At 39.5% G+C, this 24077-nt stretch overlaps 1 protein-coding gene across 2 annotated transcripts in view; it reads right to left on the bottom strand.

The window, feature by feature from the left end:
* Positions 1–24077, bottom strand: part of LOC126259575 (balbiani ring protein 3-like) — a 265154-nt gene that overhangs the window by 45996 nt on the left and 195081 nt on the right. For both annotated transcript variants that reach the window (XM_049956482.1, XM_049956483.1), the window contains 3 exons: positions 16258–16440; positions 9335–9502; positions 3293–3476 (listed from right to left, as the gene is read on the bottom strand). In XM_049956482.1, coding sequence (XP_049812439.1) covers positions 3293–3476; positions 9335–9502; positions 16258–16440 — 535 coding nt within the window. The remainder of the gene's footprint in view (positions 1–3292; positions 3477–9334; positions 9503–16257; positions 16441–24077) is intronic.

The raw sequence follows: 24077 nt of genomic DNA, 5'->3' as shown, positions 1-24077 counted from the left end.
AGGCACATGGTTGATGACATATGGGAGTTGGGGTCTGACAGTGGAGCATACTCAGATATCCCAGTGCTCGTGCTTGTGATAAGTGGGATCTGGGTTTTGTCACAGTCCAGCAAAAATTTCCACTACCATCACTCCATCATTGCTGGTTGTTCATATTTGTAACTATGAATAAATTTTATGCAATGTAAATAATGCTATCAAAAGTAATGTGTTATGTGCCAAAGATTTTACTTAGATCTTAAGGCGTCATTAGGTGTTGAACCAGATGTTTCTTTCTCAAAAGGGTAAGCTTTTACTTCCACAAACAGCCTATAAGAACAAATGTATTGCAATATGTTCAAGGTAATTAAAGACAGCACTGGAGAAAGCTTTTCTGGAGCAGTCCACAATGTTAGGGGGCTTTGTGCAATAAGAAAGCAAATAATTTTAAAAAAAGACAATAGAGAAAAATAAGGTGGCTAGTTCAGAATGTGAAAAATCAATCAATTCACAAAGTTAGGTAGTATGAAGAGATCACTCGAATGTATAAAGTTCATCAGTGAAGATAGTGTATGAAAGAGATGTGTATGTTTTGTCAAAAAACAATTATCGTGTCCTGACCAGAGTATTGCTTGCTAATTTTTGGGTGCTAAAGGAACATATAATTGCCTCCAGTATGCAAAATGAATAAAAACATTTAATTTAAATAAATGTAAGTAATTAAGAGCTCTTTCCCCTTCACTGGACAGACCACTCTGATGCAAAATATACTGCAAGTTAACCGCCATCAAAGCTGTAAGTGTCACTGTCAAATGCTAAAAATTGGTGTTTTAAAAATGGTAATACTAAGGGCATCCTGTCAAATCAATTAAGCTTGGTCTGAGAACTATGGTATCTGTGAACAGTTTCTAGCAAAACGGAAACACAATCAGATATAATTGCTGCTGCAAGCGCTATTGCAACTTTAACAGGAACCACAAAAAGAAAAAAAGATTCTTATCTTGTTTACTTTGGGGGAGGGGGGGTCAATAAGTCATATGGCGTACAGAAAACAATATGTATTTTGTGTTATTTTGGAAAACAAGTGCGTCTTTGTGAGAAGCACATAAAATTGCAATCTAAATGTCTGCAGCTGTATGAATGTAAACTTAATCTGAAAATTAGTTTCAAATTTAGTTTGATGAAATTATGAGCAATTTCTGTGTTTTTCTCATTGTTACAGACTAATTTAATTTCATTATTAAAAGCTTAATCAATGTACATACTCTCTCATAAAAAGAGCTGCACCTAAAAGGACAAGAAACTGTGATCATTGTTGGCAATCAGGTAGGTGGTACCGTGCACATGAAATGATTACACGTTCAATTGGAAAGGACCACCACATACTGTGCTGCACGGAAACAAAATGTACATGCTACTATGGTGCTGGGGTTCCTATGGTTGTGAATGCAAGCATCAAGACATGTGGCATGGAATTATACAGGTCTGAGATGTAGTCATGTGATATTCCATCCCATGCCATTTGCCCCTGACTGCTCACATCCTACAGACTAGAGGGTGGAGGTAGAGTCCTGAAGACATGCACTGAGGCATCCCACGCATTCTCAATCGGGGAGAAATTGTGCGATGCCCTTGGCCATGGCAAGTGGCAGTGTATCCACAGCTGCAAGGTATGCTTCGGAGGTGGCAGCAATGTGAGGACAAGAGTTGTCCTGTTGAAATAGGGCATTGGCATGGGTGTGCACGAGTGCCAGAGCTACCGCTTGTAGGACCACATCCATGTACTGTGAAGCTGTCATGGAGCCCATTAGGGACACCAACGATGAATGGGCGTGCTCCCCACAGTGTTACACTATGCTGGTTAAATGTGTGATGGGAGACCACAAACTGCTCTTTGTGGCGCCCTCCACTGCACCTCCAGACACCGACTCAGTGAATGTTGCCTCCTAGAAGGAAGTGGGACTTATCATTAAAGATAGCCTGCTGTCAGTGTGCACAGTCCCATGTTCATCATAATCGACACTAGGCATGTCAGGCACAATGCTGCGGGGAGAGGAAGAGCAGGAAAGGAGGGGGGGGGGGGAGGGGTTGAATGGCAGGTATCTTAACAACCAAGTGTGCAGCGAGCCTTGCATCTTGCTGCCGCCTGTAACATTTATAGGATGTTGCATCGGAGGCAGGACAGTCCACTGAATGAAACTTATCAATGCCGTCTGATCTGCTTGCATGTGGCGGACAACCCTTCAGTGTCCCCTCCTTATAGTGCTTGTCTGATATTCAGATCCTACATGTTGTATTTACATGCTTTCTTGTATCCATCACCACCAACAACAAACAATGCTATCTGTACGATCAGTGTGATGTACAATATGATATTAGGACCACCCGACCTACCACAGACATACAATGCCATGGTTCTTGAACTTAAATGTCAAATCAAAATGTCTTCAGCCATCTAAATTTCCAGTTTCATTTTATTTGTGCACCTAGTTGCCCCTTGACTTACTTTTAGGAAAATACAGTGGAAATATGAGCCAGCAACCACTTACTGGTATCTGCAAAGTTTTCCTTGACACAGCGATCCCTTTGATCATCACTTGCCAACTCAAACTCTCAAACTTGTCCAGCTGGGCAACCTACTGTCAAACATGTTGCCTGGGCATAATGCATGTTCACGTGATGCTCTAGTGATGCTAGCACAGTAGTACTGGCTGGCACAGCCTTTTGGGCTTCTCTTATATCAAACAATGCATGACATCACAGATCCACCCAGGATACCCAACTATGTGGCTGAATGTATCCACCCAGTTTGCAGTTGATCAGTTGTGATCTTCTAGGTGCAGTTCTTTTTAGGACAAAGAGTATGTTGTTTAAAATACATTTTTTAATGTTTGATGCAGTAGTACACTACCTCTCAGTTGTCCTGTGGAGCACTACCATACATCAAGAATCACACATTTGGTGTTTTAGGAGGTACTGAATATGATGAGACATACAACTAGAGACAAGATCAATCGAAAATGTCACATAATCAATACATTAGACCACAAATTCCAATAGCAGAAGACAACAATTACTCAAAAGCACAAGAAAGTTAATTTATTGATTTAGTACTCAATATATATTGTCTTCACAGGTATAAACAATGCTAATGAAAAGCAAAGACAACACAATAAACACAATTATCGTTTTAATCATAGCATTATCTTCTGTAGGTCAAATGAGAAAGTAAAGCGCAAATATTTTCTTATAGTACACTGAAATTTTTACAGCAAGAACACTATGAACAGCATGGGTTCATGGATTCACATACCTTGAATGGGGTATTTCTGAACCAAATTCATCCACACACCAACATTCTTCTCTGCCATTACGCAATGAACACTGCATTGCCTCATATGAACCATTTGGATGGCATCTTGGAGCAGGTAATGCAAGACTCATACCTTCTCTTGTTCCTTCCATTTTATCATTAAAGTCACGCAAGTATTCACACACTGAAGAAAAGTAATCAATACATCAATCGTTCCCATTTCTTGCCATTCACGGTGTCATCAATGAAACATTATGAAAATGCCAATTATTTTTATGAAAATTTAGTTAATGTAAACAACAGATACTTGTTTGTTGCTGTTGTTTCAATGAGTGAGTGACTGGCTCCTTTCACAAGCCAGCAAGCCACAATGGTAAAGAGATGCTAAGACAATATGGCTGCCCTTAATATTAAACAAAACCTGCCCCTTACTGTAGCTGATAATGTGGTGAGGGGGAAAATCTGTGTGCCTAACTGACTTCTAGATTTGTCTGTTTTGCTGAAACTTGCCTAGTATTAAGATACACAGATATAAATAATTTTACACTTATGCATCTAAATCAAAATTATCACATAATGTCATCAGACATCTGAATCTTACAGTGTTGTAGTAGAGATGGGCCTTAATAAATAAATCCCAGCAAGAAAAACTTATGAAATGACAAATTTGTGAAATCTTTCGTAATGAATAACATGGATTCAGAAAGACGTCAACAAGAACTGCCATTTATGAGAGCATCAACTGCATACTAAGCCTGAAAGACAAGAAACAGGAATCAACAGGATTATTAATTGACTTATGAAAGCATTTGACATGCTGCATCATAAAATTCTGCTGTCAAAGCTTGAAAAATGTGATTTCGAGGACCAACCAAGAAATGAATCAGTTGCTTCCTGAGCAACTGTAAGCAAGCAGTGTGCATCAAACACACAGGTGTCAACCTAAAATCTATCTATGAACACTTGTCAAGCTGCAAACAACTAAACGTGGTGTACCCCAAGGGTCAGTAATGGGACCCAGCCCCTCTGTTCCTTTTATACAGGACACACAACAATCCAGTTTTTTTTTTTTTTTTTTTTTTTTTAATAAAATGTCATACTAAAATTCCACAAGGCTCCAAATAAGGATATGTTTATCCCATATATGACTATCAACAATGAATCAGCTGGTAATAATAGGGAAACCAAAGTCTTAGGACTATGGCTGCAAAGCAATGTAAAATGGAATAAATGTATTGAATACCTTAATGAAAAATTGAGCAGGATGTGCTATTGTCTTTGCTCACTAAAATCCTGCTCTAGAGAGAAACACTCATGAATGCATATCATGCCTACTTTAATTATTGCCTGAAATATGGGGTCACTTTCTGTGAAAAAAACTAAAGCAGCTGCCAGCACTTTCAAGCTGCACAAAAGGGCCATTAAAATCATGTTTGGATGCAAACCTAAGGAACACATAAGACCCTTTTTAAGGTCACTGGTATTCCTCAAGTATTTACAATGTGGAAAAATCATTTCTCTTTAAAATAAATGTAATAGGTAAGGACTGAAAAAAAAGTTCATGATTACTTTACCAGACAAACGAAAACTTGTATACGACCCACACATCCTTGGACCAAAGCAGTATTTTCCACTTTATATCAAACATCCCAAAAACATAAAAGCAATTACTGAGGTCAAAACTTTTGGCAAATCTTTAATGTCATATTTATAATATCACTGCTTTTAATCAATTGAATAATTTTCAAATTTATGGAGTGTGTTGTAAAATATTTAATGAATTAAGTGTATTATTGTACTTTTAAATAAGTATGCTTAGAAATCACTTTCACCTGTACATTTACAAACTGACTTGCCCAATGTTTTATGCATAATCTGCTTTGTAGACAACAGGACCAATAAAATACAATAGCACAAGTTCAGATTGTGCAATGACATTGGCTGTGGCTTTGTTCAAGAAAGAACTCCAGAAAATAATCTCAATGAATTTGAAAAACCACATAACAATATACCAGAAGGAAGGAAGATTTTCCATCAACAGTGGTACAATCAGAGATGGAATGCTGTCTTAATGGGCAATTATGAATAAAATGAATAAAGAAACTGATCACAATGTTTCAAATGAACCATCCAGGCACTTAGATGATATGATTTGGAGTAACTACAGTGCCCTGAATTTTGATGAAAAATTGAAGTCCACTTCTCACACATATGAATCCAGTGTCTTAATGAGTAATCATTTTCAGTTAAACCAACATAAGGTCACAGAAAAAGAAAACCATGATATGGTAAGTATCATCTATTTTGTGTTTGACTATGTCAGATTCTTTAGCTGCACATAGCTTTTTGGACACTTGAACTCAGGTTACAGTCTGTCCTGTTATTTAAATAAACAGTTGTGTTGGCTGCAGTTAACTCAACCTTCATCAAGAATAAACCTGGAAGACTCATTTTTGGAGGAATTCATTACAAAAGGAACAGTGAAATAACTTGGTTGTAATGAGGATATAACAATTTACAGACTGACTATAGGGGATAGTGAAAAGTAGTTGAAGACCAATGTGGCTTTACTGATATGAAATACGTATGAGTGTTCCGGGATGATTGGTCGATGTTCAGGGATATGACAGGAGAGATCATTAAAAGAAAAAGAGGTCCAGTAAACATGGGCTCTAAAATATATACATTAGGATGAGCATTTATTCATCTTTAATACTTTGAAAGAAATCTTTCATAATGCAAGCTCTTTGCTTTCCATATTTTGAGAGGCCTCACTGACCAGAGACAGTGGCTACGTGTGTATGAGTTGTGTTGTGTGGACGTGTGTGTGTTTCCTACTTTAGAAGGAGGCCTTTTGACCAAAAGCTCAAATGTGTAATAGTCTGTGGCGCCGATAGGTCACATCGACCACACGAATTACAACAAATTACAATCTTTGGAACATTAATTCCCCTGACGAGCTGCCATGTTTAATTCAGTCTGCCTTTGTACTTCATGCAGTGTTCATGTGTATCAGTCTTTATGGTAAAATATGTGTGTATACAGAAAACTTTGGAACTGTTTATTACATATATTATGATCCATATCCAGAATCCCATATTGGTGACCCCGTACAAGAAGTTCTGTGACTTCTGTGCTGGTCGTATAGAATCAACAGGTTTCACGCCCGACGCCATGGCTACACCACAGAACATTCTTTACGAAGATTTGGAGGCCCAGCTCTTACAACCAGGCCAACACACCCTTCCGCTGTCAGTTATTTTGCAGCTAACAGACAATGATCTACGATCTTCAATGAAGATAACCTCTACTTTAGCAACTCCACAACGACCGAGTGTTACGCAGTTATCTCAAACAATGGACTCAGGCTTTGTTTCACCAGATTATGTACAATAACAAGTGAAAAGTGAACAACGTTGTACTATGATAGTGCGACTGCCAACAGGTTTCACCAGTGATTTATGGTCCTACCACGAAGAGTGCATAGCCAGTGTGTGCAGAAAACCCTTGTTGTTGCCACTTTAAGCTCCAGGCCACCCCCTCCGCCTCCCCCCCTACCCTAGGGAGCCCCGATTCTGACCATACAACAACTCGCTCCTTCCGCAGTACTGTCTGCAACTCCCACACCGGCCACCACATCATTTCCGAGTTGGACAATATCAGTGCTATTCCTGCAATTTCCGGTCCAGTTTTCAACCCTCATTACGCGCCGCTCGCTCCCGTGGTACCGACCGTGCCTGCCGCATTGTGTTTTCGGGCGTCTTCAAAGACATTACAACCAGCCATTGTTCAGGACATGTGTGCTAGTAACATTTCCGCTCCGGTGATGCCAGATCCCAGCATGAACTCTTGTGCAGCGGGACTGCAGGCCTTACAAGACACAGCGAAGCCACCTTCGTCTCCACCTCCAGGCCGCCTACCCAAGCTACCTCCCCCTATAGGAGGACAATCCAGTTTCATGGTTTGCACTGGTGGAGCACATCTTCGAGCTGCATCAAGTGACTGATGACAACTCCAAGTTCCTATGTTTGGTCACACACCTTCACAACCATTCGGATTTAATTTGTGATCTCCTACTTTCGTATCCAAGGCCACCGAAGTACGAGTTTGCCAAGAAAACGATATTGGACTGACTTGCCTGCTCACCACAGGAGTTGATAATCAAGATTCTGTATGAGGAGCACCTGGGGGAATGCACTCTGTCAGAACTTTGGTGCCACCTCAGGTTACTCGTGAGTGAACACACAATGCCAGACGTCACTCTGTGGGCGGTATGGTCTACCAACTTACCTAATGAACTACAGATACACCTACTGCCGCACTCTTTTGAGTCTATCGGTTCTTGCCTATGCATAGCAGATCAGCTGTATGCGCTCCTGAGCCAGAAACACCCAGCTCATCCCCCATCGCTGTGTGACACTACAGCTCCTGTTACCAGCTGTCTGCAGGCAGGGGCAGGGCTCGTTCCCGCTTCAACACCTTCTATGCAGCCAGGCAGTACTCGTATGCTCTCTCCTCTTTCTGAGCACTCAAGACTCCACACGTCCCAGTTTATGTCCCAGAACAGATCATCAACGAGGGCAAGCCTCCCCTGCTATCACAGTCACCGCCACTGCCACATCTGGCTCATCTGTACTTTTGGTACCACAAGATTTTTGGAGCTGAGGCCATGAAGTGCAAATTACCTTTCCAATACCCAAACACCGAGTCCTGCGGGGAACTTCACAGGAGTTCCCTAACATTGCACTCCGACCACTCGCCCCCTCGGCCGACGAAGTCTCTCCTACGGCTGTCAATGCATCGACGTTACAAACTGTCTGTTCTGTGAAAGTGATGATGCACCTATCCCCTTCTCTACATTTCCCGTAGACCTTCTACATTGTCGACATCGACGAACCAATTCTCGGTATGGATTGTTTGTCCCATTACAAGCTCTCCCCGAATGTAGTCCAGTGTTCAGTGTTACACCACCCGTCTAACACTCAGATACCGTGTTCTGGCACCCATACTCCTCGTTCCGTTTCCGCCACAAAATGGGATTTAGTTCACGAGTGTTCCGTCCCTGTGGGCAAGATTGTGACCTGCATCACTAACCTACTTTCAGAATATGACTCAGTGGTGCACCTCCACCGGGAGAACGATGAGCTGAAACACTGCATTGCTCACACTTACAACGAGCTCACTGGGCCCGCACCTTGCTGTTGGAACTGCAATCCGCAGTTCCTTCACCAGATTGAACTTCATTGCCAAGCATCAGTTCGACCACTCATCAGGTTAGTTCAAAAACATCCATTGCTATGTGACAATTCGCGTTCAGTGCCCTCTGCACCTTCACATGCTGACCCGACAGAGATGGAGCTTCCGGTCGTGCACCTGCCGCCTCACACCACTCACGCTAATGCTGACACCCACACAACCCCCCCCCCCCCCTTCAGGTCTCATAGGGCATACTCCCTACTGCGGGAGGTGGGCTGTGTGGCTAAATAGGTCACTTCGATCACACAAATTACAGTGTTCATGTGTATCAGTCTTTATGGTAAAATATATGTGTATATAGAAAACTTGGGAACTGTTTATTAAGTATATTACGATCCATATCCAAAATCCCATAAGTCTATTTGTTGTGCCTGTTTGCAACTCAACATATCCTCTATATAGTGAGCAGCAATTTATCCTTTTCATAATACTATTATTATTCCATTCTAGATTTTCCATTGTTAAATTTAATGTGTAAATTTTCTGTCATTGGTAATACTATTATTTGGTAATGAAATTTTGTTAACAAGTGGATTAAATGCACTTGCAAAATGCTAGAAATAATTTCTAATTTATGTAAGTCTATGAATTAAAAAAAAAAAAAAAGGTCAACTCTTATTTAACATGGCATACGGCGGCACCAATACTTATCTAATCTGATTTGGGCATGTTCTTAACATTGGGTAAGATAACAGACTGCTTAAATTATAACTACTGCTCTTCTACTTAAGTTACATCATAGTAATGTACTGAGAAAAAGGATGTGTAGCAAAACATGAAACTTACTTGTCTGTGGCCGTTCTTCTGGTACTGGAGTACTCATACATACTGCACCACAAATATCACTGAAACAGCATCTGCTGTATTCTTCACAATCATTATCTGCCTGACATGGCATTAACTTTTCACAATTTTCTTCTGGTTCTGATATGCATACATCCAGTTGCATTTGTTCTAAAAGAGAACACAAGTAATATAACAAGAGTTGACACACAAATCAAAAACTATAAAATTCACATAAGAAAAATTATTATTTTTCTTTTAAGTGAGTAACATACTCTCAACATTATCTGTAACTGACTACCAAGATTGAGTCAATTCCAGAATGATTCTTTCACTATCAAATGAAGTTTGCATTCTTTTGAAACTTCTTGTAAGATTAAAATTGTGTGGCCGACAGGGACTAAAATCAGGAATCTTGAACTTTACTGTTTAATCTTACTGACCAGGCTATGCAGGCAATTTGTGCAAAGTCTACTCAAAAAGTTTTGAGACTGATTTTATTCCTTGTGTATAAGGGATGGCAGTGTAGTAACTAAGGTGATAGCTTGAACTATTAACTGTAAACAAAAAATGTGCACTCAAACAATTAGTAGTGAGCAGGCATTGTTATGCAGTGGACATGCAGCTGTAGTGTATTAATACTATTATGTCATAAATCGCAATGGAGCAACACCTCTAAATCAAGCATTCAAGACATTCTTTAGAATGTTTTGAAGAAGAGAAAAGCGTGTGTGAAGTTTATCCTGCACATCTTGATTCCTTAACAAAAATGATGATGCTTGAATGCCTGCCATAACTTGACTGTACTGCAAAATGCGGACAATTATTTTCTGGAAAAATTCATCACGGGTGACAAGATTTGGCATTATCAATATGAATCTAACACTAACAATGAAGTGCAGAAATTCATGTGAAGGGTCATTAACTGATACTCGAGCCAATGTGATGTGGGAATTAAACAATATCACCAAGAATGACTTTTCTGACTGTTTCATATGGTCATATGAATGCTCTGTGCGTTGTACTCAACTGGGGGATACTATGTAGAATATCTGAAGCATTTAAACCACTATGTTATCTTTTCTATAGTTTTTTATTAAGCCAGCCCTGAAACTTTTTGGACTGACAGGATACATACCACTCCTGAGAAGATGAGTGGGGGGGGGATGCATGTTTTGGAGTTACAGAAAACATTAATCTAAGTTAATGACAAATTTTATTTGATAATGACTGGGTAAGAATGAAGATGAGGGACATTTATGGGTGCAATATCATAGCAGCATGACAAATCAGATGAAAAAGCTCCCAATTAGTATCATGTTTAACTGATACACTTGATGCAATTTCTGTCTATGAACATAACAGACCTGAATTGTTGACAGTTAACGTCAGAAATGATGATCAAACTCCTGTATACTAAAGCCCAGAAACAACACCTTCCTTGTCAAACCAAAGGTTTTGACCATTTAAGATTAACTTCTATACATTGTTGCTATGTTTTCAGAGTCTCACTCCCCAATTAATCCAGTGCTCTCTCTCAATTTTTCTTATGTTAACCTGAACTTCATTTCCTAATATTACAAGTAATTCTGGAAAAAGACTGATCAGTGTTACCCTGAATGAGAGCATTTATGTAGGTTAAAGAGAAAATGCTTAAAATGAGAAATTAGTTCACTGGTGTATGTATGAATCTCAGAATCCAGAAGATATATTGCTTGTTTGATTCACTATAGGATGCGAACTTTACACAGGACACTGCACACAATCAAGGAGACTAACCATAAATAGAATAAGTATGAAGGCACACACTTGATCATCAGTAGTCAGCTTTGGTTGGCTTATTATGAGTTTTTTTCACGATATATCATGAGACATGCCGAACCACTTGATAGTATATGCACAACTGTCTTGAAATTATTCAATAGTGCAATGCATTTTCCTTAGTCATCACTGTACATGTTTTCTCTGTCACTGCATGTTTCTGATAATGGCCACAGGAGGTCAAGTGCAATAATATCATGGTCGAGTTATACCTCATGATGCCAATGCAGTTGCTTTTGTATCCTGCAAGATATAAGCAAACACTATCCATACCATTCTCCAAATAAGAACCCCGCAAAGCAATGCTTAGATTAAGTCTACAACCATTAAATGCCAAAGGATACACTGGAGAAAGTAAAGGTTATACTCGGAGTTCATATCTGCCACAGCAGAAGATGCAAGCCAATATGTATGCAAACACATCTAAGTCCATCAACAGCAGAGTATGAACTGTCCAACAAGAAAAGTACACAGTGAAGTCATCAACACTGGACTAGTACGGCACGTACCAAACAGCTCCATACAGTAAATTGATCTGCTCTGGCATATATTACTGTGAACTTTATAGGCTGCTAGATACCAGAGGTGGTCTGCAGTAGGCTACAGTGTTGCCTCTGCTGGGCTCTGCCTCCTAGTGACAAAGGGTGACAATTATTGAACTTCTGAACAGTCTGCACTAGGACATCCAAACTGCACAGTTGGCGGTGAGGCATGATGGGAATTAGTGTGCACATGCATAGTTTCTTTTAGAGAAGAAGCCCACTTAATTTGTATGGGTTCATCAATAAGCAAAATGGGTGCATTTGGAGGACTGAGAATCTGCATTTCACGATCAAGAAGTCTCTTCACCCTCAACAGGTGACTGTGGTGTGCAGTGCCCAGTCACTGAATAAGAGGCGCGATATTCCTTGATGGCATGGTGACTACAAAATGTGAAGGTTCTGGAAGATGATTTCATCCTCATTATCCAAACTGATCCTTATTTCGACAAGATGTGTTCATGCAAGGTGAAACTTGACCCCATCGATGCAGGAGAGTATTAGATGTCCTAGAGGACCACTTTGGGAACCACATTCTGGCTCTGTGGTACCCAGAGACCATGACATGGGCCTTGATTGGCTGTCATATTCTCCACATGTGAACACATATGACTTCTTTTTGTGGGGCTACATTAAAGACAAGGTGTACAGCCAGACCCCCAAAACCACTGCTGAGCTGAAAAAAAACCATTCAGGATGTCATTGACAGCATCGAAGTTCCAACATTGCAGTGGGTCATGCAGAATTTCATTATTCGTCTGTGCCACATCATTGCCAATGATGGCAGGCATATCGAACATGTCATAACCTAAAGCAAAAAGCACGAACCTAAGCAAAGACGGGAAAGCAGAAAGGTGGAAGGAGTATATAGAGGGTCTACACAAGGGCGATGTACTTGACGGCAGTGTTATAGAAAGGGAAGAGGATGTAGATGAAGATGAAATGGGAGATATGCTACTGCGTGAAGAGTTTGATAGAGCACTGAATGACCTAAGTCGAAACAAGGCCCCAGTAGTAGGCAACATTCCATTAGAACTACTGACAGCCTTGGGAGAGCCAGTCCTGACAAAACTCTACCATCTGGTGAGCAATGTGTATGAGACAGGCGAAATACCCTCAGACAGCAAGAAGAATATAATAATTCCAATCCCAAAGAAAGCAGGTGTTGACAGATGTGAAAATTACTGAACTGTCAGTTTAATAAGTCACGGCTGCAAAATACTAACATGAATTCTTTACAGACAAATGGAAAAACTGGTAGAAGCCGACCTCGGGGAAGATCAGTTTGGATTCCATAGAAACGTTAGAACACGTGAGGCAATACTGACCCTAAGACTTATCTTAGAATATAGATTATAGAAAGGCAAACCTATGTTTTTAGCATTTGTAGACTTAGAGAAGGCTTTGGAAGATGATGACTGGAATACTCTCTTTCAAATTCTGAAGGTGGCAGGGGTAAAATACAGGGAGCAAAAGGCTATTTACAATTTGTACAGAAACCAGATGACTGTTATAAGAGTCGAGGGGCATGAAAGGGAAGCAGTGGTTGGGAAGGCAGTGAGACAGGGTTGTAGCTTATCCCCAATGTTATTCAATCTGTATATTGAGCAAGCAGTGAAGGAAACAAAAGAAAAATTCGGAGTAGGAATTAAAATCCATGGAGAAGAAATAAAAACTTTGAGGTTCGCTGATGACATTGCAATTCTGTCAGAGACAGCAAAGGACCTGGAAGAGCAGCTGAACGGGAACGAGGATATAAGATGAACATCGACAAAAGCAAAACGAGGATAATGGAATGTAGTCAAATTAAGTCGGGTGATGCTGAGGGAATTAGATTAGGAAATGAGACACTCAAAGTAGTAAAGGAGTTTTGCTGGGGAGCAAAATAACTGATGATGGTCGAAGTAGAGAGGACATAAAATGTAGACTGGCAATGGCAAGGAAAGCGTTTCTGAAGAAGCAAAATTTGTTCACATCGAGTGTAGATTTAAGTGTCAGGAAGTCGTTTCTGAAAGTATTTGCATGGAGTGCAGCCACGTATGGAAGTGAAACATGGACGATAAATAGTTTGGACAATAAGAGAATAGAAGCTTTCGAAATGTGGTGCTACAGAAGAATGCTGAAGATAAGGTGGGTAGATCACATAACTAATGAGGAGGTATTAAACAGAATTGGGGAGAAGAGGAGTTTGTGGCACAACTTGACTAGAAGAAGGGATCGGTTGGTAGGACACTTTCTGAGGCATCAAGGGATCACCAACTTAGTATTGGAGGGCAGTGTGGAGGGTAAAAATTGTACAGGGAGACCAAGAGATGAATGATGGATACACTAAGCAGATTCAGAAGGATGTAGGCTGCAGTACGTTCTGGGAGATGAAGAAGCTTGCACAGGATAGAGTAGCATGGAAAGCTGCATCAAACCAGTCTCAGGACTGAAGACCACAACAACATTAGTAACTTCATAATTAGTGTTTATTATTAAAAGTTATGAACTATTAAGTAATCGTACTAGGTATGTAAGGAATATAAAACATATCATAATGCATAAACTCAGCAAAGCATTTGTCATGCAAATTTACATTATATTTTCTGCACATTCTGACAGTTTTATTTTTGACCAGTGAGAATAATATTTTGACCCTCAAGGCAGTGTTGTTATCGACCCTGTGGGCAGGTGTATTTGGGTTTATGGTAAGACAAAAGTCATAGGAAAATTGCAGAAAATCCATGCAGTTGCCAGTTCAAAGAAATGGATGCCAATTCTTTTTGAGATATACTGAACTGTGTTATTTCGATATCTGACCACAGCCTCCTCCTACATGTAAAGCAATCTCTTGAACATAAACAGAGCCATCCAAAAAATACCTGAAGGAGTCCATACTGAGCAAGTGCCATGAACACGTCACTGTTTCACCATAATTTTCATCTAACTACACTTGCGCACTTTACACTGTAAGTGCAAGATTACACTATGTTTCCATAAAACAAAAACAGTCTGAATGTTGTCTTAAAATAATCATTCTTGTTAGCCATGAACATAAGAAGTGGAAATAGAGGAGATGAAATCCAAGTCCTGAGAAATTATATGGCTAGTGATTCCTACCAAGACTCGTCTGAAGCAGTTAACAAAAGAAAATGGCTATGTGTGATCAGAATTCATTAGACGGCTAATCAGTCACACATATGAGAAGACAGTGAAGTGTTCATAAATCTCAACGGTATTATGGCAGCAAGGGACCTACCAGAGCACTTTGGCTGATAAACTCTGGTCCCAAAAGCAATACACTGCTCTCTAACCAACAAGGAAAATGTAATGTCACAGAAGGAAAATGTAATGTGTCAAAGTTCAGCACAGTGACATGAATATCTTACAAGCACTCATAATGTGTGAATTGTTTTGGTGTGCAATGTGATTCTACATCATAAGGTATTGCCCTATGTGGATCTGAGAATCAACTACTTTTATGTAGAGGACTAAATAGAGATGACATTACAAATGAATTTAATGGTTTAAGTGCTTCTTTGTGTGTGAGAGTTATTGTTGTGTGAATTTGCTACTCCACAAGAAGACTTTCTCCAAAAGCTGGAGTATTTCTAGCATTATTTTTCATTGTGCCTGTCTGCAACTCAACATCTCCTCTTTGGGATGTGCAGCAATCTATTCTCTCCATATTGTAGCTATTATTGTAAGTAATACTACAGAAGAACATGATTTCAGGTGGTCAAAAGCAATATTTAATATAAGTGATGATGAATTATGGCTGTGCCAATTCAAAACTGAAACAAAGCAGTAGTCACATTTGGGTGTTACCACAGAAAAGAGTTTGAAGTGTAGGGAAAATGAATTGTGTGCACTTTTCTGGCAAAAAGTGGACACACTGCTACGACTATTGTGACTGGAGATAAGACAGTAACTTCACACTGGTATTCGGGTCCTTGATGCACAGACCATGCACACAATCACATATGCTTGGGATTATGCTCTATAAGAAATGTTACACATATTTAAAAACTTTGGAAAACTTTTCCTCTCTGACATGCATCACAAAAATGATGAAAGGAAAAGCATTTATGACTCAGAACATTTTCACTGTTCATGCAGCAAAGCTTCAGCATCACGCATGACAATTTATGATATTTTTACTACCAACTCCATGCACAAGACATTTTGTATACAGTACCCACAGTACCCGTGTATACCACTGAAGGTACCTGCAAAATTATATCATTGTACAACATTATTATATTTCCAGAGATATGACATCATAAACATTGAGTTTTGTGAAAAACTAGCTTTTGCTTAAAATGGAGCCCTAAGTACCCAAGCTATGCATGTCCAGACTTTTATAATGAGAGCACTCAGCAACTTCCAACAAACTGTAAAAGTAATTTCAATCCTTTTCTAAACTTCTTCTCACTTACATGTTTAATGTCAAATACTTGATACATTACAACTCATCTCTAATCAGAAGTTTGAATCTGTTTTGTACATGTGAGGCCAATTATTTAGAGAATTGGGGATTTACTGGTTTGTTGTAATATGTAATGAAAATGATCAGCTGCTTACCTGGTCTACCTTCACTAATACAACAGACACCATGATCTGTGTCATTAGCAGACACACATTCATAATTGCTTGGACAATTAATTGCTGTATCATTTATTTTACATTCTACTGCTTCTCCAGTTTCAGCATCAACTAGAGGACTGCTTACACCACAGAGATTCATAAATGCCTTTTTTTGACGACCTATAAAAGAGTAACTTTTTAATAAATTATCATAATACAGCTAATAATACAAATACATCCAATAAAACAACTATACAGTCTTACTATCTCTAGTGTGAAGCTGACAAAAAAAGTTACCAGTAATCACATGGTCTCCAATTTTAGTCAATAACTGAAAAAGGAACTTATTACAGCAAATACTTAAGAGGTATCAAGATACAACCACTAACACCTAGAGCATCAAATGACTTTTTAAAGTCAAATGCTAACTGAGTGTGGGTGCACAGTTGTGTGCACATATTCTTTTATCTAATTTTTAAAACTCATTCAACTGATATGTTCTGATGGTTTTTCCTTGATTTTCATTAAAAAACATTCACTTAGCTAACTGTATTAACCTGTCCAATGGTCATTATAGTACTTACATTTCTCACCCTTTCCTGTATTAACTTACTTATTGCCTTTTAACATATTTTTCTGGTTGCACTTTTTTCAGTGATCCTGGACACCAAACTGAGTAGGTTTCTAGTTCCTAATCCCCTCCTGAATTTTGATATTCTGGAGGAATCTCACTGACAAATTTAAAACTACTCTGTTAAGCATAGACTGCAGCAGTGGATCATATCAAAATCTTTCCCTTCTTCTGTTCCCCTTTATTTTTGATTTTTCTGGATATCTTCTCTAGCATTTTCATGCAATTTCACCAACATAAACTCTTGTTAAAGAGACAATAATCTATTTTATTTTTTACTTAAGGCTAGTATAGATAACATTAGGAACTTAATGACTGTTTACTATCTGTCATCATTTTATACTAAAAACAACAAAAGAGTACTTTGTATGTATGGCTGACAAGTGAGGTGGTTGTGAACACATTTTAATGAACAATCTGTGAACTAGAGGGAACTCTAAGCTGGTAGACAGCAGATGTTTCAAGTTTCAGAGACTTTTACCAATGACTAGCAATGAATATGTGATGCATGCAAAAACCTATGGAATTTAAAGATATTGAAGACAGGTGTAAGATAGAAAAACATCCATATAAAGAATGAATACTTTTGTACAGCCAGCAAAATACTATCTTTGCACAATATTAAGCTTATCCACAGGATAGAAGAGGAAGTTATACATCATACACAATTTTCACTCTATAGGAATAAGTTTTGATGTAAATCTGAGTCTTGCCTCTTATCTTAAAATTCAGTTGATAGTTAACTTGTGTTCACAATGAGAATGAACCATTTTCTTGAGAAATACACTAATGAATGAAAATATTATGGTCACCTGCTTAATAGCATGTTGGCCCAGCTTTAGAACCTAATACAGCAGTGATTGTGTGTGGCATGGATTTGATGAGTTTCTGACAGGTTTCAGAAGGTATGTGTCACCAGATGTTTATGCACAGGTCACACAATGTCCATAAATTATGCCCCAATAATTGTTATTGGCAGAGCTGGCACCAGATAGTGCACGAGATGTGTTCCAGAAGGTTCAGAATGCACAAATTTAGTGACCAAGACATCTACATGAGTTCATGATCGCGCACCTGAAAACACTGTTGCACGATTTTGGCCTAGTAACTGAGAGTTATCTTACTGGAAGATGCCATCGCTGTCAGTGAAAACATGAAGAAATGCAGGTGGTCCGCAATAATTATCGCATTGTCCACAGCTGTAGTGGTGCCTTTAATTACTACCACAGTTCCCGTGGAAGCCCAGATGAATGTTCCCCATAGTATAATACTGCCTGCTACTAGTCTACATCCACAGTATAGTGCATGAATTGTGCAGTCATTTGTCTGGACGACAACATTTCTGGATATGACTTTCAACCTGATGTAAGAATAAATGTCATTCACCCAACCACAGGACAAATTTCTATTGATCCACAGTCAAATCTCAATGATCCCATGCCCCCTGCAGTCATAACTGACAGTGTCATTGGATCAACATGGAGAAATGTAGGGGCCACTTTTTGCAGAGCCCTGCGTTCTACAATCTATACCCAATGGTACATTCTGAAACTCCTGTGCTTCCACCACAATTGTACTCTATCATCAGATCTGTCCTAGATTGCTGTCTATCATACTTTACACAGTGGGCAAGCCTCCAATCTGCAAGTTCTCTGATGAGGCATGGATATTCAACACCATATCACCTACTCACAATTTCATTGTCCTTCAATCACTTTCCATAGACATTTAGAACAACAGCACGCAAACAACCACTCAGCTTTGCTGTTTCTGAGATACCTGTTCCCAGGTGCCTCACCATAACATTCTGGCCTTTTATCAAAGTCATCCATTTGTGGCCCTTATTGTCACTAAAATAATTCCCCATTTCTCTCTGCTCTGCTTATATATTTTCATTAAAACATCATGTGCCTGCAATGTCATCAGATGATGTTTGATCTTTTGGTGTGTGTGTGTGTGGGGGGGGGGGGGGGGGGGGATGAGGGCAGTGGTAATGTTTGTTCGTTCATCAATGTACATGCAAATAAGGTTATTACTAACAGACACAATTTAGATATCATTAAAATTATATCAGTATTATATTATTTGTATGCTCTTTTTACTTAAGTTCTGTATGCATTAGTATGTTGTGAAAGATAATTTTTTTAAAAAGATAATTGTTATACACTAATCAAGAGTTAGACCCTCTTTATACACTCTAAGATAAAAATAATTCACAAAGGAATTAGCCAAAAGGGAAGGAAATTGATAGATATGATGAAAGTGTAGAGACAAATAAATTATTACAATTTTAGAAAAAAAATTGTGATTTATTCACGAGAAAGGGCTTCAACAAACTGAGCAAGTCAATATAGTATTGGTCCATCTCTGGCCCTTATGCAAACAGTTATGCAGCTTGGTTGTTAGATGTCCTCTTGAGCCCTCCTGAGAGACATCTTGCCAAATTCTGTCCAATTGATGAGTTAAATCATCAAAATCTTGAGCTTGTTGGAGGGCCCTGCCCATAATGCTCCAAACATTCTCAACTGAGGAGAGATCTGGCGACCCTGCTGGCCAAAGGAAAGGTTTTGCAAGTACGAAGACAAGCAGTAGAAACTCTCGCCATATGCAGGCAGTATCTTGCTGAATTGTAAGCCCAGAATGGTTTGCTGTGAAGGGCAACAAAATGGGTGTAGAATACCATTGACGTACCACTGTGCTGTAAGGGTGCTGCAGATGACAACATAAGAGGTCCTACTAAGAAATGAAATGGCACTGCATACCATCACTCCTGGATGTTGAGCTGCATGGTGCACAACATTCAGGTTGGTATCCCACCACTGTCCAGGGCACCCTGAGACAAGTTTTCACTAACAATTGGGGCTCAGTTTGAAGCAAAACACATCACTGAGGACAATTCTACTCCAGTCATTGAGATTCCAGTTGGAAGATGAATCTGGTGATGCCCTGGACAACAGTGGGATACCAACCTGACTGTTACCCACCATATGGCCTGACAACAATGAGTGATGGTATGTAGTGCTATTTCATTTTATAGCACAACCCCTTTGGTTGTCATCCACAGCACCCTTACAGCATAGTGGTATGTTGGTGATATTCGATGCCTTCTTTTGTTGCTCTTTGAGGCAAGCAATCCTGGGCTTACATTTCACCAAGATAATGACTGCCTGCACACAGCAAGATTTCTACTGCTTGTCTTCGTGCTTGCCAAACCCCACCTTGGCCAGTATGGTCAATGGACTTCTCCTAATTGAGAAATTTTGGGGCATTATGGGCAGAGCCCTCCAACCAGCTCAGTATTTTCGCGATCTAATGTGCCAATTGGACAGAATTTGGCACAATATCCCTCAGGAGGACATAGGCCGAGTTGAATAACTGCTTGCATAAGGCCAGATGTGGAACAATGTGCTATTGACCTTCTCAGATTGTGAATCTCTTTTTCTCTTGAATAAAGGATTAAATTTTTATGAAACTCTAATCATTTGTTTGTATGTATATGCAAATCACATCTACTGATTTCTGTTCATTTTGGATAATTTCTTCTTGGTGCATCTCTTTATTTGGCTTAAAGTGTACTACGCATATACAATAAAATTTATGAAAATTGTTATATTAGAAGGATAAATGATACTGAAATGAGCTTTATGCCACAGCTTATGTACATTACAATACACAAATAATTAGGATAAGAACAACGTCACAGCATGGAACCAAAGAGTACCTTAATATGTACCTGGGAAATATCTTCACGAGTCGTTGAGTTCATGAAGTCTCTGCATGTAACCCACACACATATTCAAGAAAGTACCGTGATTTGTATGGCAGAGGGTACTTAACACTGTGCTACAAATCAGGCTTTCTTCCCATTCTAATTGTGTATGGAGAGCGCTCTGCCGTTGGTCTAATAATCTGACACAGTCTAAGACGCAAGGGGGCCCTTGCAACTAGCCATGTAAGATGCAGAACATCTGTAGCCCCAGTTCTGCAGGTGGGAGCTGAAATAGTGCTAGCACAAATGATTATTGGTGGCTGACCATACTGCTACATAGTGCAGCATAATGCACCATTTACAAATTCAGGTATGTGACAGGAACCTGCCTCCTTATGCACCTTGGTATAAGGACTATAAATATTCCTGTGTCTGCTGGCTATATCATTCAGTATCTTGCATTTGACTGGCAGAGCCTCCTGGCTAGTCATTAATTGAATGTGCTGCTACATCACATTGGCCCTCACCAAGCACTGGTGTCTACTAACTGGAGCCACTGGTCTACGTGCTGTCATGCAAACCACTCAGTGTCTGCCATCACTTTTCACCAGCTGATGACCCAGAGTCCTCAGCTCAACTTAAAGAGTGCATTCTCACTTTCTGCTGGTGACACTGGAACACTGGCTGAGTGTGCCAGACGTCATCTATCCTTGCACTATAGTGCCGATATGCTACTTGGCAAATAAGGATACTGACACCACCAGCCCTGTTTCTCTGCTGGCTCTGTGTGAGCATTCTGTCATGAGAAAGTCGCACTATGCCTGTGAGACACAGGTTGTGCCATTGCAGCTACCACAGTATTTCTTCAAGGATTCATTGGTTAATAAGTAAAGGACAACTTGGTCATGCATTTCTAACTACGTCCCTGCTGCAGTACTGAAGAATGCCCTGCAGATGCAGCCAATAGACAATGAGATCCCGTTAGTCACATTCCATGTTAATGGTGGCAGATGATCTGCACTGATGTCAGAGGGAGTCGATTACAGTACGCCCCTTCCAGATTGTCCAAACTGTTGCAGGGACATGTAAACTAGAAACATTCCCCAGGAGAAATGATCTGCATGTATTCCCATGTGACATAATCCATGATGAGAATTTCAACCTCAAGAACTTTCTTAATCTTGGGCATCACTTGTGCGACCAATATGTGCAATATGTATCAATATGGGATGCATATCAGTCAGAAACCAAAACCATCAAATATGGAGTGCCGCAGGGACCAGTAATGGGGCCATAGCTTTTTAATCTGTTTGTTAATGACATAGGTATTGAAGAGAAAGAGAAGAAAATATTGTATGCAGATGACATGACATTACTGAACAATGACCAAACTGTGGCATAGCTTGAGAGAAGAGCATACGTATCTGCAAACACCACAGCTCAATGGCTTCTGGAAAATGTACTAGTTATAAACCAAAAAAAGACTATGTATGCAGTGTTCAGAAATAAAGAGAAGGCTATGCACATGGGTTTAGAGGTGGATCAAATGAGACTAGAAGAAGCAGAATCCACTAGATTCTTATGTATTACTGTGAGTAACAAACTGAAATGGAAACAACATATTAATTCTGCCTGTAATAAACTTAGCTCTGTCATATTTATAATGAGGCAGCTAGTGCAGTATACAAACAGCTTTTGTGCACAATACCATGGACTCCTTAAACCATACCTTCAGTATGGAGTGGCAGTGTGGGGAAACTCATTCAACATCCAAGAAATAAGAAGAGTGTTCACAAACACTAATATATATATATATATATATATATATATATATATATATATATATATATATATATATATATATATATATATATATATACCTTGGGGGAAAAAAGGACAGGTATACACTCGCACACACACACATATCCATCCGCACATACACAGACACGAGCAGACATTTGTAAATTTTTTACAAATGTCTGCTCGTGTCTGTGTATGTGCGGATGGATATGTGTGTGTGTGCGCGAGTGTATACCTGTCCTTTTTTCCCCCAAGGTAAGTCTTTCCGCTCCCAGGATTGGAATGACTCCTTACCCTCTCCCTTAAAACCCACATCCTTTCGTCTTTCCCTCTCCTTCCCTCTTTCCTGACGAAGCAACCGTTGGCTGCGAAAGCTAGAATTTCGTGTGTATGTTTGTGTTTCTATCGACCTGCCAGCACTTTCGTTCGGTAAGTCACATCATCTTTGTTTTCAGATATATTTTTCCCACGTGGAATGTTTCCCTCTATTATATTCATATACACACACACACACACACACACACACACACACACACACACACACACACAAAAGCAGTCAGAATCATATTAAGAAGAAAGACTTCTGAAACATGTAGAAACTGCTTCAAAAGACTAGGCATCTTAAATTTTTCCTCCTTGTACAATTATAATACTGTGCTATGTGTCACAAAAGATAGTGCAGAGTGGACTACAAACGCTAGTGTACACACTCACAACACACAGAGGAAGAATGACACATGATGCATATCCCACCCACTGCAAAATGTCGTGTGACTACGGCCTCCTGTCGGGTAGACTGTTCGCCGGGTACAAGTCTTTTGATTTGACGCCACTTCGGCAACTTGCACATCGATGGGGATGAAATGATGATGATGATTACGACAACACAACACCCACTCCCTGAGCGGAGAAAATCTCTGATCCAGCTGGATACTGAACCCGGGCCCTTAGGATTGACATTCTGTTGCGCTGACTACTCAGCTACTGGGGGCGGACATCCCACCCACTGGCAATGCTTGAAAAAGGATGCCAGTACTCAGATATCAAATTACTAAGAAGTCTGCCTGGAAAACTGCATGACAATGCACATGACACTAAGTTGCAAAAGAACTTAAAATACTATCTGGTGGAAAAGGAATTTTACAGAATTGATGAGCATTGTTCACATTAAATTTATAAATATTGTTAACTATAATCAATGATGTTAGAATAGTTATGAAGTTGTGATAATGAAGGTTTTTGTATTTTTGACATGTCCTATATTACATGTACGTTCACTGTACACCATGTAATCCTACAGCATCAAATAAAGTTCAATTCAATCTGTCTACTTAGGTTTTTCAACTTTCCATAACTCCCTGCCATTAGTTGAACAACCTATGATCATCTGTGCTACCACTGTTTGAGTAAGTTTAATATTCTCTGTTAATCTTATTTGGTATGGGCCCCACACACCTGAGTGATACTCAGAGATGGGCACATAAGTATCTTGCAAGCAGTCTCCTTTATAGAATGACTATTTGCAAATATCCTGTCAATGAACCAATTTCTACAATCTACTATATCTATGACTGAACCTATGAGATCATTGCATTTCATATCCCCACAAATTGTTACGGTTGTATGAACTTAAAGATACCAACTGTCAATTTTGATATTGCACTCTTAGCATACTTC

Source organism: Schistocerca nitens, chromosome 5, assembly GCF_023898315.1.
Source record: "Schistocerca nitens isolate TAMUIC-IGC-003100 chromosome 5, iqSchNite1.1, whole genome shotgun sequence".
NCBI classification, from domain to species: domain Eukaryota; kingdom Metazoa; phylum Arthropoda; class Insecta; order Orthoptera; family Acrididae; genus Schistocerca; species Schistocerca nitens.
Note: the sequence above shows the minus strand (reverse complement) of the source record. Positions and strands in the feature narration are given on the sequence as shown.